At 42.7% G+C, this 19,114-nt stretch overlaps 1 protein-coding gene across 1 annotated transcript in view; it reads left to right on the top strand.

Annotated features, from left to right (window-relative positions):
• The window catches only part of cntn2 (contactin 2), a 344,973-nt gene that overhangs the window by 13,651 nt on the left and 312,208 nt on the right, over positions 1-19,114 (top strand). The window contains 1 exon segment of the mRNA XM_034167507.1: positions 17,476-17,617. Within this exon segment, the coding sequence (XP_034023398.1) occupies positions 17,476-17,617 (142 nt within the window).

Raw genomic sequence — 19,114 nt, 5'->3', positions numbered from 1 at the left:
CCTTAGCCACCAGGTGCTCCTTCAGGACCGACGACAGTCCGTTTATGAAGGCGGCGCGGAGCGCAGTCGTATTCCAGCCGGACCTCGCAGCGGCGATGCGGAAGTCGACTGCATATTCAGCTGCGCTCCGACGCCCCTGTCTCATAGACAGCAGCACGGTTGAAGCGGTCTCGCCTATGTTAGGGTGATCAAACACCGTTCTGAACTCCCTCACAAACCCAGTATTAGAGGTAAGGAGCCCCAAATCTCTGCTCCAAAAGCTCCGTAGCCCAAGCGCGTGCCTCACCTCGAAGCAAATTAATCACATAAGCCACCCTACTGGAGTCTGACGCGTACATCACGGGACGCTGTGCAAAGACGAGCGAACACTGCATTAAGAAGTCAGCGCACGTATCCACACAACCTCTGTACAGCTCTGGGGGACTTATGTATGCTTCAGGGGATGGTGGGGGGGTTCGTTGAATGACCAGTGGAACGTCTATATTTGGCACCGAATCAGCAGGAGGAGGAGCCGCAGCAGCGCCCTGAGCTTGCGCTTCCACCTGCGCGGTGAGAGCCTCCATCCTGCGGTTGAGGATGACATTCTGCTCGGTCATCAGATCCAACCGAGCAGTAAAGGCGGTGAGGATTTGCTGCAGCTCACCAATCACGCCTCCTCCAGATGCCTGTGCACCCTGCTCTCCCATTGGTTGTCCAACAGATGGTTGACGCCCCTCGGGATCCATGATGTTGGCCGAGATATCCTGTTGTGAAAGTGTAATGACACGGACCCACAACAGGGGGCGTAAATGAATGGACAATGAATGAGCCGAAAATAGAACACTGTACTGTTGTGAATGTGCACAACGAAATACAGACGATTACAGAATCTTATATGTAGTCAATCTACAAAAGTGACGTGTGGGCAGGCTCGAGGATAGAAGACGTCTGTCCAGAGAGGAGCCGGAACCCACATGATTTCCACCATCACTGAACCTGGAGAATACTGGAGCCACCAAGTTCCGAGTCCCCAGGTGGTCACCGTCTCCGGCTGTCGGATCTGGTTCTGCTGGCAGGAAGCAGAAACAATCAACGGTGGGTGTGAGCACACACCCAGCAAACAGTCAGCAAAACCAGCAGTTCTTCTCCAGGTGGGAAAAACACCTCCACCTCAAACCCGGTAACACAGTTGTGCAGAGCCTGAGAGCGACTTATCCGTTTTGGCGTCAGGGGTGAAGAGCGTCACTCCTACACAGTCCACAAAACCCAGCACCCAGCTGAAAGCAGTCAACAGGATCTCCTGCAAAAACTCAGAGAAAAAGATCACGTGCATACGGCACAGTCAAACGGCTGAGAGTTTACCGTCTTGGCTTGAAGATATCTCGGCAGGGAGGTGGAGTTGCTGCCCGGCTTTTATGGAAATGATGATGAGGTGGTGATGAGAGACAGCTGTCACTCCCGGCTGCTCCCGTGAGGCGGCTGCGCCCTCTCGTGCCTGAAGCCCGCACTTCAGGCAGGGCGCCCTCTGGTGGTGGGCCAGCAGTACCTCCTCTTCAGCGGCCCACACAACACTTTAACAGCTGTTACTTTCCAAAGGTATTTATTTGTTCAATATGGGCTTAATGCAGTGTTTAAGCACAAAATGTGACTGATGAGGAGAAACAGTTTCAGAAATGCAACAGAAACAACCATAAATCAGAAAAAGTTGGGGACTGTATGTAAAATGAAGATAAAAATAAAAATGTTGCACCATTCCCAGTTTCTCCACTCACAGAAGCCAAACGTTCTTCCAGAGTTGTGTAATTATACTACAATAGTAGAATATAAATAAGGGAAAAAAAAGAAAAAAAAATAGACAATATATTCGTCAATCGCAATTATTTGTCTCACAATTAATCGTCTCCAGAAATTCCTAATCGTGACAGCCCTACTTGAGATCAGAGCGCAAATGCTTGAGGATTTTCGAAATGCAGTGTTTTCTGTATCGATTTTCTATTGCGATAATTGGGGTTTTGCGCAAAACCAGAGGTAATAGAATTATAATATTATTTTGGTTGGTGGTGTGCCGCAGGATTTTGTAAATATAAAAAGGGTGCCGCGGCTCAAAAAAGGTTGAAAATCACTGCCGTAGACAGTACACACACACACACACACACACACACACACACACACACACACACACACACACCCACACACACACACACTATGCAGATGAAACATTATGCAAAGGACATAGAAATTGAGTTTTTCTATGAGGAATTCTAAAACTTTACATCACTAATAAATAAACATGTTTATTAAGTAACAGGGCCTGTAAATTATTTCTTTAAGGAAGGAAAGTTAGTATAGTACAACTTCATTACTGGCAGATTTTACTGTATTTTCAAATTATATCCCAAATAGAACAAAAATATTTCTTGCCAGAAATGTTTGAATATTTTGCTTGCTGAATGTGAATTTTAGAATCTACTGGCACAAGACACTGTACAATCTTATTTAACCATTATAGTACAAACCTCGGGATACGGTTCAGGCTGTTAGTGTGAATCAACTGCAGGCAGTCGCTCAACCCACTGATCAGATGGAGGATTCACTGATTTAACAACTCTTAAGGCAGCAGGCGTGGTTGCTGTTGGGGAAAATAAAAACAAAAAAGCAAGCAATATTTGAAAATATTATTATTGATCACATTTATAAAGTGGAAACAAACAAGCTGAAATAATGACACATGCAAAACATTCTATGGCACTAACCAAAGTTACTATCAGTAATTAAATATTCACAGAGAAACAGTGCAAGAGATCTGTGGAAATGCAAAAATATAACAGAATCATAAACTTATCTTCATGAAGTCTCTTTCTGTGCACTGACACATGACTTAAACTTCAATTGTCTCAACACCTAATAAAAGACAGAGTATCATGGTCATAAAAGTTATGTACATTTTAAATTTAGCCTTTATTTAACCAGTTTAGTCCCATTGAGATCAAGATCGCTTTTACAAGGGAGACCTGGACAATTATAAAGTTTCCAGTCCACCTAGGCAGCATGTCTTTGGATGTGGGATGCCTGCACACCTTTAAGCTTCTGGCTTAATACCGCAATAGATAAAAACATGGACAAAATATTACTTAGGCCTGTGTCTCTCTGTGGCTAACGTTAGCTCTGTGCTAGTCAAAAATGTGTTGGTTTGGTTCCCGTTAGTCGATGGCTGGCATAAACAAGATTCAAGCAGGTTCTGTCATTGCTGGCTAAAACAGGTTTGTGCTCACATTTGGTTCTGTTACCTTGAAATGTCTTCTGATACAAGTGGGTTTAAAATGAATAAAATTAATTCATTTGAATTGTATCCTCTGATAATGTTGATCAAAGTTTTATTTTAAATAAAGCACTATAGTGCTTCAGACATTTTGTAGGACCCATTCGTTACAGTAGTTTTGTGAGAGAGCATTTCTCTGAGCTGATAAACCTGCACCTCTGTCTTTACCTGTAACCACGAAGGAACCAAACACTTACGCTAGAAATTTGTTAACTTAATTGGCAATACTTGAATGTATCATGTGATTACAGGAAATTATACACAATGATCACTGATGCTTTTCTTGAACAGAATGAGAATGTTGCATTTTACATACAGAAATTATTGTATCCAGGTGTTACAATTATATTATGTACAATGTACATGTTTTACCCTGGATAATTATAATCTTGTGCCTCACTGCAAATGTGAATTAAACAGCCTAAATTAAAGGAATCAGGAAGAAAGAGATATGTACACGTCATTGTAGTTCCCAGCAAATGATTCTAAGAACACTGTTCGACTGTGACATGAAGCCTTCCTCAAATGAGGCCTGAGCTAAACACTAAACCCCGGACAAATGTTCATTCTGGAAATGTGAAACTGAGTTGATGTTCTACATGTCACTGTAACGTGTGTGGATGCTATATTCATCTCATGTTCAGCATGTTTGTTTAATGTTGGAATTGCAAGTTGTGAAGTGACCAAGAATTTATTTCTCTGTGAGCTGTCAATGTCTTCCTGTTCATGCATGTTGAAAACATTATTTTGTGAATCATTTTATAATACCTTTAATGTATTTTTCATTATTTACAACCCCAATTCCAATGAAGTTGGGACGTTGTGTAAAATGTAAATAAAAACAGAATAGAATGATTTTCAAATCCTCTTCAACCTATATTCAATTGAATACACCACAAAGACAAGATATTTAATGTTCAAACTGATAAACTTTATTGTTTTTGTGCAAATATTTGCTCATTTTGAAATGGATGCCTACAACATGTTTCAAAAAGCTGGGACAGTGGTATGTTTACCACTGTGTTACATCACGTTCCCTTCGAACAACACTCAGTAAGCATTTGGGAACTGAGGACACTAATTGTGAGTGTCATGATTGGGTATAAAAGGAGCATCCCCAAAAGTCTCAGCCATTCACAAGCAAAGATGGGGTGAGGATCACCACTTTGTGAACAACTGCGTGAAAAAAAATAGTCCAACAGTTTAAGAACAATGTTTCTCAACATTCATTTGCAAGGAATTTAGGGATTCCATCATCTACAGTCCATAATATAATCAGAAGATTCAGAGAATCTGGAGAACTTTCTACACATAAGCAACAAGACCGAAAACCAACAATGAATGCCCGTGACGTTTGATCCCTCAGGCGGCAAAACATTAAAAACCAACATCATTGTGTAAAGGATCTTACCGCGTGGGCTCAGGAACACTTAAAAAAAAAACCATTGTCAGTTAACGCAGTTTGTCGCTACATCTACAAGTGCAACTTAAAACTCTACCATGCAAAGCGAAAGCCAAACATCAACAACATCCAGAAACGCTGCCGCCTTCTCTGGGCCAGAGCTCATTTGAAATGGACAGACGCAAAGTGGAAAAGTGTGCTGTGGTCTGATGCGTCCACATTTTAAATTGTTTTTTGGAAATCATGGACGTCGTCTCCTCCAGACAAAAAAGGACAAAGACCATCCAGATTGTTACCAGCACAAAGTTCAAAAGCCAGCATCTGTGATGGTATGGGGGTGTGTTAGTGCCCGTGACATGGACAACTTACACATCTGTGATGGTACCATCAGTGCTGAAAGGTACATCCAGGTTTTGGAGCAACACATGCTGCCATCCAAGCAACGTCTTTTTCAGGGACGTCCCTGATTACTTCAGCAAGACAATGCCAAGACACATTCTGCACGTTACAACAGCGTGGCTTCATAGTAAAAGAGTGCAGGTACTAGACTGTCCTGCCTGCAGTCCAGACCTGTCGCCCATTGAAAATGTGTGGCGCATTATGAAGCGCCAAATACAACAACGGAGACCCCGGACTGTTGAACAACTGAAGTCATACATCAAGCAAGAATGGGAAAGAATTCCACCTACAAAGCTTCAACAATTAGTGTCCACAGTTCCCAAACGCTTATTGAGTGTTGTTAGAAGGAAAGGTGATGTAACACAGTGGTAAACATATCACTGTCCCAGCTTTTTTGAAACGTGTTGCAGGCATCCATTTCAAAATGAGCAAATATTTGCACAAAAACAATAAAGTTTATCAGTTTGAACATTAAATGTCTTGTCTTTGTGGTGTATTCAGTTGAATATAGGTTGAAGAGAATTTGAAAATCATTGTATTCTGTTTATATTTACATTTTACACAACATCCCAACTTCATTAGAATTGGGGTTGTACAAAAATGTTAAAGTAAGTAAGTAAGTAAGGTTTATTTATATAGCACCTTTCAAGATAGAAATCACAAAGTGCTTCACATAAGAACAAAGAAATTAAAAGCAACAGAAACATAGAACCATAAAACTAGGTAAAAGCCAGCCTATACAAAAGGGTCTTTAGCTTAAAGATATTATGCTTTTATAAAATTTGGCAAAATGTATGGAACTGAGGTCTGTGGGACATATTTTTTGTTAGCTAACAATCACAGTCTGTAGATTATTTTGCAAAAATTAATATTCCAGTTAACAGAGTGCATGATTATGCAAGTTGGCCCAAGGCATATCTCTGAGTTAGCTCTGTCAGTTTATCACGGTAATCTTGAATTTATATATTCAGTGGGCCTGAATAAATCATAAATCGACAAGTTCTTTGCGACAGTGGTAACCAGAGTGCTTAAATCATTTCCCGTTGTTCATTCTACCTATGTTTACAATCTTCATGTAAGTGGAGTCCAACATTAACTGCAATGAAATACAAGTCAAAGGAAATGTAAAAATCATGCTTTTGTTTAGATTTTTTTCTCTGTATTTTCCATATGTCCCAACCTTATGGATTTGGGTTGTAATAAAACATACAAATCATTTTGCACAGATAATCAGCTAACTGAAAAGTTATCTTTTATACAGCTAAACTGATAAACCACCTAAAAATTTTGCGGAAGCTCCAGCTAACCAATAACATCCAGTATTGCCTCCAATACACTTGTAAGTACTAACAAGCTGATTTTGAGTTTTAACACCACGATTGCTTCTGGTAGCATCAAAGGCGACCACAGACCCAAACGACGAGTCAACACTTCTGTCCTTAAGCACTCTGCCCACTGCTGGAAGCTCCTGTTTACTACATAACTTCCAGCAGAAAAGCAGTTGAGAGGAGCAGCAAAGCTCAACTCTCAACTCAATAGCAGTGTTGCTGTGAGGCGGAGGTCTTGGAAAATAAAGCAGTGCTGACTTATGGTTTTGAGTTATAAATAAAATTAATACCAATAGATTAACTCCATTAATGTCAATTCTGTCATTTGTACAAAGTTCAAATATAAAGAAAATAAATAAAAAATATAAAGAAAATAAAAAAATAAATAACAGCTTGGGACTCTGGTGAGTGTGGTCACATCTTCTCCTCTCTCCTCTACCTCTGCTCCTACCTTCAAAATCCGTACTTCACCAGGCTGTGAATTCTTCAAACTATGTTGGATTAATCATGGAATTGATCAGCTGGTCTCTGAACACTATTGACACCATGCCGGGGGACCTTGCATGCTATGTTCTCTACGCCTGGGAGACGTGGCGGGTGGCATGCTTTTCACCTTTCTCTGTGGAGGACGTCAAGGATTTATTCATATTTGGATTCATAGTAGGAGGGCTGGTACTTACTGGCTTATGTGCTGCCCTGACCTACCGGAAGATTGCCGCCAAAACCATGACCCCTCACTTGTCCATCATGAATTAATGAATGGGGCAAGGCGATTCATTCTCAGACTGCGTTAATCCTTGAACTCAGACGCAAATTGGACAACATCTCGGAGCAAATGCATGCCTTACAGGAGAAGATTTCAGAGGCCGGGGAATTTTTCATAATTGGGATTTGGTTTGTTCATGTGAAGCTGGAAAAGTGTTTTTCACTGCTCATCCACAAACACGGAAGGCTTATCAGCCTCTCAAGGATAAAATGCCCGTTGTTTATCCTCCAGAAGAACTTCTATGGCCTTGGGAAGATTGGCTGCCTCTTTATCTTTCTTACTCCAGTACACAAGGACAGACAGACTCACACACAAACAAAGACTGAAGCATGCTCTATTTTTCCCTTTTACCTCACCTCCTGTCCCCCCATCATACACCCAATCCCGGCCACCACTCACGCCACCCCTTTCCCCTCTGGGGGCTATGCAGTTTTAGTTGCCACAGGTCCCCGTTCCCCCAAGCTGGCGGCGGCGCGACTCCAGTTGCAGCGGCTACCACACACTCACATCGCCTCAATTTGGATAATGGACTGTTTCAAGTTTAGTGCACATAAACAATGTCAAATGTATATGTGTTGTGTCTTAATTCTGATGTGTGCCATTATTACGGTAAACAAGTAATAATTGTGGATTAATTGCTGTTTGTCTGTGGAAATGTGTGTGGACGTAATCTCGTTCTTGTTGCACTTGCAATGACAATGACAATAAATCGCATCCATCCATAACATATATCTTTTAATGTTAAATAATGCACTAATTCTGAAGTTTTGTAACAAACACAGACTGATGCCAAAGGGATTATGGGTAAAATGTGCATCCGCTAACACTGATTGGTTGACTCATTCATTCTATGTAAAAACTAGCACGTTAATGTGAGGTGTGTATTGGTGTTTACATATAAATGTGGTTTTGTAAAATATGCCATTTTTTTATTTGTAAAAAAAAAAAAAAAGCCAAGTTGTAATTAGATAACCGTGTGATATAACTGGTGTCAAAATAAACAGAACACTGCCATCTACTGGTGCCCAGATGCTCAGTACTTAGGGTGAATACTGCCATGAACACCACTGGCCAGTAGATGTCAGTAGAGACCATGAAAACTTGCCAAAACAAAATTTCAGATAATCCGTGTCTGCTACGTTTAAGATGCATGGAATTTAATAAAAGCAAACTGAATATCAGACATCTTATATATATTACTCTGGAACAAATATGACAGACAGTGTTTGACATAAGCAGGACTCTAAAGAGCAAACAGGAATCGATTGCATTGATTCCAATTGAAAATAATGGAGACGCAACCTGAGCTTCTTCTGGCATTTTTACATAAAACAAACACAATAACAACATCTATAAACCCAGAGAATATATTCACGACGGTTTTAGGCACAATATACAAAGAGTTTAACCTCTTAAACCCTAGAGTCCCCAAATTTGGGGACTTGCCCTGTTTTGGAATATTTGAACACTCATAACTAACCAATGCTGACACCAACATACACTTATTATATGTCAAAATGTCAAGCGAAGTCTCCTCTACAAAAGTATCCACTTCAATCATATATCTACTAACTACAGCTGAAAGGCCAAGTAAATAAAGACATAAATCAGAATTCATGTTTTGGGTAAAAACCTCATTTACTCCTACCAAGTACTCCTACTTTCAGTTTTTTTGCATCCACAACATCCCCTAGGACCTGTCTTTTATCTGATCCAAACTTTTGCATTTTTGACCTTGTACAAGCTGAGAAATAAATCATAATGTATGGGTATGTGATTTTGGTGAAATAGGTGCTAGGGCTTAAGGGGTTAATGCTGTTGTCCGTGTGGAGCCTGATCAGAGCGTCTCAAATGAATTTCTTCTGTTGCGAATGTACTGGGTAGAGCCCGACCGATATGGATTTTTTGAGGCCGATGCCAGTAACGATATTTGGATGAAAAAAATGCCAATAATCGATAAATCGTCTGATTTGCTGATAGCCGATAAATCAGCCTATATTATTATTATTTTTTTTTAATGAATAAAATGTTCTTTTTCGGACCCTTAACAAAAAAGGTATGAGCTAAAAGCTGAAGCTTTGTCCTCATATTGATTAACTTTATAACAGAGAAGAATTTTTAAGTTCAAGTAATGCAATCAAGAATTAAACCTAAATACATCTGATCTTGTACCTCTTGTTGCTGCAACTTACATATAGGTTATATTACACGTAGAAAACCTTTTTCAGTTGCAGACAAGTAATTGTGAGAGGAAAGAAACACTATTTAGGAAACATTATTTTCACAAGACTCCTTTATTTTTCTATTCTGCAACTTTCAAGAACAAAAAAACTTTCAAACAACCTTAGTGCAAGCAGAGGTTGGTTTTAGTGTTGGTGGCACATTTTAACAAGAAAACATGGTTCCTGATATAACATGTGAGGAAACTATCATATAACAGTAAAATAAGATTCTTTTCACAAGACCCTGTAGTATGTATTTTCAAGAACAGTAACAAAGAACTGTCTAGTACAATAAAAATCTGTGCAAAGTTGCATGAATCTCTAAGGAAAAGATAAATAACATTACAAAAAAAAAAAAAAACTCTACCAAAGCTATTAAACAAATCTTGAAACATTCGCCCTTCATTCTTGGTCCCTTTGGGTGGAAATCAAAAACCTATTTTTATTCTCTTTGTTATGAGTAGTTTTTATTTTGTTTTATTCTTTTACTGTTATATGGCTGGGGGGGGGCCTGGCTGCCTTTTTGTTTCTGTCCTTTGTTTCTCCTTCCAGGTGGCTTGCATTTGGGACTGAGTGGCTGTGTTGCTGAGGCTGTTAGGACCTCACCCTGATCACCTGCGGCTCGTCAGGACTCACAGCTGAGGTGCATCTATATGGATTGGAACATGGTGGCATTTAAGACTGGAGTATACAGTGTGTATTTGCCAGAGACTCGACCTTGTGACCAGACGGGTGAGATCGTCGTCTCGGGAGCCATCTCATCATCAGTGGATGCAGAGAACGTCCAGGTTTGATGCACGGTCTGTGAAAGAGGAGGGGGTGAGGTCTCACGCTCGTCAGCACACTTCCTGAGGTACGTTAGATTTTGTGACTAACATTTATACAGTCAGTAAATGTGGTGTCCCTCACACCTTTTTATATTGAGCTGTATGTTAGTCATGTATCGGCTTCCACTGCAGTGGAGTTTTGTGAACTGGATGTTCCATGCCTGCAGGTTGGGAAGCTGATTAGTAATCAAGCCAGGAAGTGTTTGCTGTTTGTACACCTTTAAGTGTTCTCTCTGTGTGTAGAGTGTGGACTCACATAATGGTTCCTTCTTTCACAGACTCGGTTTGTTGCGGCCACCTGGGGGGTGTCGGCGGGGTCCTTGGGTCCGAACAGCTTCTGACTCCGGACCGTTAGCGCTGCTGGGAGCGCACCACGCCAGACCGCACTTTCTGTTATTTTTGTATCACTGTTATGTATTAAATTCAGTTAGCCTTTGTACCGTGCTCTGCTTATTTCATACTGGGTCCTTCAAACGCTGGTCGGTTCTCCGAGCTGCGTCCGACACATAACAGTAGTCTCTGGCCAAACATCACGGACCCAGCGGTAGCAGAGACGGTAATGCGCCGGGAAGCCGGCAGCAGACGTTCAGAAGTTATCCGGATCAGTTGCGGGTGCTCTCCGCCCGGATGGTGCGCGTTGGAGAACCCATTACCAAATACTGATTTGAGCGCTCTTGCAGCCGTGTTCCTGTGTTTGTGCCTTATCCGTGGGTCGTGGTGGAGTGTGACTGGCGACGGCTTCGCATCACGCTCCGACCGGATAAGAGGTTTAAACGGGAGCTGCAAGAGTGTGTCTGTAATGGGTGCACGCGCACGGCGGAGCTCTGTGGCACGGGTCGCTGTGCTTCCCGTGTGACAGTTGTAGCCCCGTTTCCCCGGATAAAGATAACTACTGCGTCTGTTGTGTCAGCTCCGGTGTTATTTAGTTGAATCACATTTTTGGTTGTGTGTTGCTCACAGCTGCGCACAGAAAAGCAGCTTGTTTGTTTTCTCTGTCACCAAAGGGGGTTTTTTATTTTTAGCACTCTGGCTCCCTCTGTTGGTGACTGAGTCACATTACCGTCAAGCTCTTTAGTTGGAACAGGTGTGTTCCATTTGTTGGAGCTTGACGGTATAAATCACTTGTTTGTTTTGTGTTAGTTCATTTTGTGTGGGTGTTTTTTGAGTTGGTTTTTGTGTGGGATTTTATTTTTTGTTTTTCACTATTTAGTGTCTGGGGTCGTGACCCTGCAGTTCTGCCAAAAAACAAACAAAAAAAAAACAAAAAAAAAACAAAAAGGGACCCGAGCAACCTTATGTCAGTCTGTTAGTCTTTCTTTTTATTTATTTATTTATTTTTCTTCAGTTTCACCTCCCAGGGTTTGATGGGACGGTCCCCTGGGGGGTCATGGGGGGGTAATTGGGTTGTTTTTTTTTTCTCTTTTTTTTGTTTGTTTTTTGTTGTGCCCTCTCTTCTCCTCTGACTCCAGCCAGGTGAGCCGTAGTGTCGGCGTTGCTGGAGTGGTGCAGTTTGGTTATGCTGGGCGTTTCCCAGGTAACCTCTGCACCTGGGTGGGGTTTCTCCTTTTGTTTTTTCCCCCCAGTTTCCGCCCTCAGGGTTTGACTGTGGTGTCCTCTGGGGGGGAAAGGGCTGTGGGTCCATCTAGCCATAGTCGGCCGAGGCTGGGTCCGTTGGTCATGAGGGGAGGCGTCTCCTGGGGTTGACGAGTGGTCCTCTGGGAGGCGCTGGGAGTCCCCGTGGGTGACGTTGGATCCCAGAGGGACCTCGGCTGTGGTTATTACTCCTGGAGCTGGCGGGAAGTCCTCTGGTGGGTGTTGGTCCCTACATGTCGTTTGGGGGGGGGGGGGGGGGTGTTTTAGCACTTTTATTCGTAAGCTTAAGTTTGGGGTTTTTCTTTTCTCCTCTTCCCGGGGTTTGATGGGACGGTCCCCTGGGGAGGGGGGATGTTTTGGTTGTTTGTGTTTGTCTTTTTTGTTTTATGACTAAAGACCGAACATGGTTGGATAAAGGCTGACTGCACAGGTTTAAGAACTCCTGGCCACACCTGTGCTAAGGGACTGACTGAAACAAAGGCAAGGATGCAGCCAGAGGAGAGGACATCAACCATTCTGTTGGAAGACGAATGCAGATGCGGTTTCCAGCCATGGTCCCTGGAGGGGGGTGTTTCTCCTGGGCCAGGTTTGTGTGGTCGCCGGGAGGCTTCCCGTGAGGGTGGGGTACTGTTATATGGCTGGGGGGGCCTGGCTGCCTTTTTGTTTCTGTCCTTTGTTTCTCCTTCCAGGTGGCTTGCATTTGGGACTGAGTGGCTGTGTTGCTGAGGTTATCAGGACCTCACCCTGATCACCTGCGGCTCGTCAGGACTCACAGCTGAGGTGCATCTATATGGATTGGAACATGGTGGCATTTAAGACTGGAGTATACAGTGTGTATTTGCCAGAGACTCGACCTTGTGACCAGACGGGTGAGATCGTCGTCTCGGGAGCCATCTCATCATCAGTGGATGCAGAGAACGTCCAGGTTTGATGCACGGTCTGTGAAAGAGGAGGGGGTGAGGTCTCACGCTCGTCAGCACACTTCCTGAGGTACGTTAGATTTTGTGACTAACATTTATACAGTCAGTAAATGTGGTGTCCCTCACACCTTTTTATATTGAGCTGTATGTTAGTCATGTATCGGCTTCCACTGCAGTGGAGTTTTGTGAACTGGATGTTCCATGCCTGCAGGTTGGGAAGCTGATTAGTAATCAAGCCAGGAAGTGTTTGCTGTTTGTACACCTTTAAGTGTTCTCTCTGTGTGTAGAGTGTGGACTCACATAATGGTTCCTTCTTTCACAGACTCGGTTTGTTGCGGCCACCTGGGGGGTGTCGGCGGGGTCCTTGGGTCCGAACAGCTTCTGGCTCCGGACCGTTAGCGCTGCTGGGAGCGCACCACGCTAGACCGCACTTTCTGTTATTTTTGTATCACTGTTATGTATTAAATTCAGTTAGCCTTTGTACCGTGCTCTGCTTATTTCATACTGGGTCCTTCAAACGCTGGTCGGTTCTCCGAGCTGCGTCCGACACATAACATTTACTTCTGTTTTTAATTAGGTATTTGAATTTTTTTTAATTTATTTGAATTTTTTATGTTGAACTGTTCTGTGTGAGGCACCTTGAGATGGCTTTTGTTGTAATTTGGCGCTTTATAAGCTGATTACATTGAAATTGAACAACATTTTATTGAGTCTTAAAGTAAATAAATATGAAATTGGTTACTGGATCCTTAAACTCTGGACATAATAAACTCTAAATGGTGGATCCTTGATCTCTGGACATTAACAGAAATAAAATCTGTTAGTTTTTGTCAAACGCATTTCCTTTCAGACATTAGTGGCATGAATGTCTTCCCATAACTATGAGCTGAGCTCTACAGGTCATAGACGTCTCATTTTGGGAGGAAAAAACGTTTTAGTCGATTGTAGTTTATTGTCTGTATTGCAACGTTTGTAAAAGGTGTCATTTTATTTAAAGCGGCAATTCATTTTGAAGTTATTAATTCCGAGCGGACTGTTTCAGCACAGAGCAGCGCAGTGTTTAAAGCTGTGACAAAGGAACAGAGGACGATTCTCGTTTGTTCACTGCAACAAGACAAGAGCCCCAGTTAATGACTTTAATACACACAAAAATGACTCATGATATTTTAATGGCTTTGAGAGGGGTTCAGAAGCGGACTTACCGCTTCTGAAGAGCAGCGAATCAAAGAGCCACGAGCCATTGAATCAAAGCATTGCTTCAGTGATTCACGCTTCAAACTGGAGTCGCGCTGCAGAAACAGTTGATTACATGGTCCAAAATAAGCGTAATGGTCTAAAATTATATCGTAACGGGCCGTAACGCAAGGCGAACGGCAGTAATTCCCAAAACCCTTCCGGACGACGAGTGAATCTGAATGTTTCAACCTCTTAGCAGTAAACAAAAGTTTTTCATGCTAGAAATAAGGTCTACACAACGTGGGCTTAATAAAAAGTGTAACCGACGCAATGAGGCACATTTGACACATTACTACATAAACTGAGTTAATCAAACTGAGTTGAACTGAAACGGGAGAAATGTGGGGTGAATGTAATCGCAAAGTTATTACAAACAACATCCTTATAAACTTGTATGCTTTTGTCAAGCCAATCAGTGCAGTGTGACGGCGAACTACGGGGGCGGTGATGAACACATTTAAGCAGGGGTGTAAGCAGCTCTCAGTTGAATGGAGTCAGAGCTCCATCTACTGGACAAACGGTGCATGTACATTGCCGACACAAACATTATTTCAGTAACTGTTCTGTTTACGAGAAATTATCAGCGTTTTATCGGCAAAATTTCGGCCGATGGTGAGTACTTTAAAAAGGGCTTATATCGGCCGATAATATCGGCCAGCCGATATATCAGTCGGGCTCTAGTACTGAGATTACCCACAATGCACCTGGACACAGCATATCCACACTAAAACTTTCAAAATTAGTGCATTACTTTAAAACTAAAACATATATCTGATATTTTCACTTCATAAAACTTCAGACGTAATGTTAATTTAAATAACTTGTCCGAAAAATTAGTTTGGTTAAAATTTTAACCATAAGTTAAAACTGTATGCCTCTGGATGACTTGGGTGATATTGCCAGCGTATCAGTATGGGGTCAAAAGAAATTAGCTTTTTTCTTTTCTGTGGCCAGTTGTCTTTTGTCTGCAGAGGATAAAGCGGTTTCTTTTGGAACCAACACTTCTCTGTTTGCAGAGGATAGAACTGCACATCTACAAAACATTTAACATGTAGATACTAAACTGATTTTATATTTCATAAATGTTTGTAATTGTTAAGCTTTGTTTACCACATCTGCAAAAATATGTTAGTGGTCTAAAATTTATCGGACTAAAACTTAACGGAAGATAATTGGTCCGATGATGGTTTTCAAAGTTATCTGAAAATCTAATCTGATAATGAAAACATTATCTTCGATAATTAGCGGATTAGCGGAATTGTGTCCACCACCGCATATGTGTGTGTGTGTGTGTGTGTGTGTGTGTGTGTGTGTGTGTGTGTGTGTGTGTGTGTGTGTGTTTTACGTGGATTTTGTACCTATCCCATGTATTTATTTTCTGCTTGGAGTCAGTGATTACATAATGAGCAAGATGGAAAAACATCCAACCTGCAACTTCACATAGTGAAGAAAAAGGACTCAGGTCTGATGTGGTCAAGGAGAGATGATTACAATTTTGGGTGAATAAGAAGTCTGCAGGTCATAGAGCTTTCTCTTATCGTGCCCCTGTTCTGTGGAATGATCTCCCTGCATCAGTAAAACAGTCAGATTCTGTGGAGACTTTCAAGTCCAGACTTAAGATGCACTTATTTTCCCTTTCATATGTCTAGTACGAGGTCTGTCCAAAAAGTATCGTACCTTTTTATTTTTTGCAAAAACCATATGGATTTGAATCATATGTGATTGCATCAGCCAAGCTTGAACCTTCGTGCGCATGCGTGAGTTACACAGATTAAGGAGTGCTCCAGCCGGTTTAAAGACCGCCCACAGCGTCTGAGAGCGCGACGCGCTCCGAGCGACAGGCTCAAACCCCACTCAAACAATGAGATCACTTCCAACGTGAAGGCTTTGTTGATCCGGGATGTCGTCTAACTTTCACAAAAAAGGCAGAAGGCGTGGACATCAGCACTTTTTCAGCACATTCTACTGTTACAGGAGTTTTTTTCATGGAAAGAGAAGCGGAGGATTGCGCCACCATGCCGCTCATGGCGCGGGACAAAACCACCTCCATGTTGGTCTCACAAGACGGCTTTCAGATGGCTCAGACGGCTTCCGGTTGCTTTTCAGTCGTGTGAGTATCCGAGAAATTGTGCATGAGCTGGACATGCCCCAACATGTCCTGTGAGGCTTCATCACGGCGTTGCTTTGCGCCATGTGGCTCCGCCGCGACGCGCGGAGTTCCTCTGCTCCTCTTTCCATGACAAAAACTCCTGTAACAGTGGAATGTGCCGTTCATTTCTAAACTGGACGCTGTCTTGAACTGGTATGTCGTCTGACTAGCACAGGAATTGCAGAAGACGTGGACATCAGCACTTTTTTGGCACATTGCGACCGCACGTCGCGGCGGTGCCGCATGGCGCAAAGCTCCGCCGTGATGAAGCCTCACAGGACATGTTGGGGCATGTCCAGCTCATGCACAATTTCTCGGATACTCACACGACTAAAAAGCAACTTGAAGCCGTCTGAAAGCCACCTGAAAGCTGTCCTGTGAGACCAACACGGAGGTGGTTTTGTCCCGCGCCATGAGCGGCATGGTGGCGCAATCCTCCGCTTCTCTTTACGTGAATAAAACTCCTGTAACAGTAGAATGTGCCGAAAAAGTACTGATGTCCACGCCTTCTGCCTTTTTTCTGAAAGTTAGACGACGTCCCGGATCAACAAAGCCTTCACACGTTGGAAATTATCTGGTTGTTTGAGCCTGTCGATCGGCGCTCGGAGCGCGCCGCGCTCTCAGACGCTGTTGCCGGTCTTTAAACCGGCTGGAGCATTCCTTAATCTGTGTAATCCCCATAAAATCGTCGCTGAAAGCCATCTAAATTTTCCGAATCATGTCCACCTGGAGGTCTCTCACAGTTTCTGGAAAAATTTGATGCAGCAAAGCTCCAAATCGTTCAGACATTTATTCGCAATAAAATCCGACGAGAGGGGTGGACCACTGCTCACACAAAGCCTGCTCACAGGCGAATGACGCAACCGACAGGCATGAAAAAACTCACGCATGCGCACGAAGGTTCAAGCTTGGCTGATGCAATCACACGTGATTCAAATCCATATGGTTTTTGCAAAAAATAAAAAGGTCCAATACTTTTTGGACAGACCTTGTATGTTACTATGCTTTTTACTCTTTTAATTAATTTTATTAATAAACGGACTGTGCCGCAGCCTCAACTTTATCTAAATTCTGGGTCTTTTAGTGAAGCTTAGGGCTCGTGGCTTGCGATCACCTTAGAATTTCAAAGACGTCCAGTTTGCGCCTTTGGTGGCCAGTGGGTGTTTTGTCAAAGCAGACCCAATCTTCAGTGAGCATCAGTCAGTGTTAGTCAGAGAACACTGTGACAACGAGTCTGACTTCATGTGTCTACTGGATCCGTGTTGGACATTGTGTGAGTCCAGCTAAAGCAGCATACAGGATGAGTGGTGTTTTGTGTTTCAAATGTGTTTCCAGGTGGAGATGTGTGTGTGTCGGGTCATGACAGTGGGCCAGTGTTTGAAGAACAACCCAGCAGTTTAATTTACCCTGAAGGCCTGACGGAAGGAAAGGTGACACTCAGCTGTCAAGCCAGAGCCAGTCCAACTGCATCCTACAGGTAACACACACACACACACACAGAGTTACTCCTGTGTAGTTCTTTTTTGGTGTTGAGCGTTGCAGAGTTTTACTGCAGATGAATTGTTATCCCTGCCTCCAACCCCAACAAAGGTTGACCTGTTGGACCACATACCACCGTCCCTGCACCTGCAAAATAACACTGTGCCCAGGCTGCATACATAAAATGCAAAGCTTTTTTCGGCTGCTCCCTTTAGGGGTCGCCACAGCAGATCAATCATTCTCTTGCCGCTTCCACCTTCTTAATTTTCCGGTAAACCAGCGCTAATGCCCGCTCCAAACAGCAGAAAGCCAGTCACCACCGATCCAAATATATACACATCTTCGACGTCCACAGACAGCGTGTAAAGGCACATGACCTGCCATTTCCTCCAACTGTCCATCACGTAGCCCATCACATGTGTCCCGGCAGGACAGGTCGGGTCCTCCGCCCCCGAGTGTCTTGTAGAAAAAATAGTGTCAATTGTGTTCAGAGACCACTTTAACAGATCCATTTTTGCCGTTTTCCAGAAGAGCAAAGCTGGAAGCCTCACAGACAACACGCCACAGAAGCAGGAAAGATAAGGAGGGAGAGAGGAAAAATACATCCGTCTCGTCCGAGAGCAAGGAGGCAAAAAAAGATACATATCTTCTTAGCTTCTTAAAGAAGAAGTTACAGGTCTGTGAGAGCCGAAAATGTTGCTCGTCTGTGGGTGACCAAATACTTATTTTCCACCCTAATTTACAAATAAATTCTTTAAAAATCCTACAATGTGATTTTCAGGATTTTTTTTTCTCATTTTGTCTCTCATAGTTGAAGTGTACCTATGATGAAAATTACAGACCTCTCTCATCTTTCTAAGTAGGAGAACTTGCACAGTCAGGGGCCGACTAAATTTTGCCAGACTGTATGACACGGAGTTAAAGAGCTGCAGCTGCATAAGTCAGACTTTAAAATAATTAAATAATTCTTCATAAATTGTAAATTTATGTAAATTTGATAACTATTTTTATATTTATTTTGATAGCACCTGTACCTGGATGTGTTGCTGTATGTGGTTAAATTATTTTAAAAATGTTGAAAACATTAAAGGTTCATTCAGTAGTTCAGTGCAGTTGGAACCAAAATGCTGCCATGTTCTGGGTTGACGCCACTCTCTCAATTAAGGCACATGAGACGTAACGGCCCCGCCCTCTTAAAAATCAACACCTGCAGCTGCTGCAGCCTCATAATGTCCTGCAGAATCCTCACAGACGTCTCTGTAACTCCTGACATCATCATTCAAAGCCACAGCTCTCCTCTGAGTGCATTGCCATCATAAACACATACGGGAACTCCTCGCGTTCTCCATCAGCACTCTCCAAGGTAATATCATGTGTCGTTTCCATTTCCTGCTCACAGATCTTCACCCCTGTTCAGACGTAGATTTATGCTGTGTCTGATCTACTTCATCCTTCTGTTGTGGTGTAAACTCTGCTGCTTTTGGGTGAAGGAGAA

The sequence above is a fragment of the Thalassophryne amazonica genome, chromosome 3, assembly GCF_902500255.1.
Source record: "Thalassophryne amazonica chromosome 3, fThaAma1.1, whole genome shotgun sequence".
NCBI classification, from domain to species: Eukaryota; Metazoa; Chordata; class Actinopteri; order Batrachoidiformes; family Batrachoididae; genus Thalassophryne; species Thalassophryne amazonica.
This window is presented reverse-complemented; position numbering and strand designations above follow the sequence as displayed.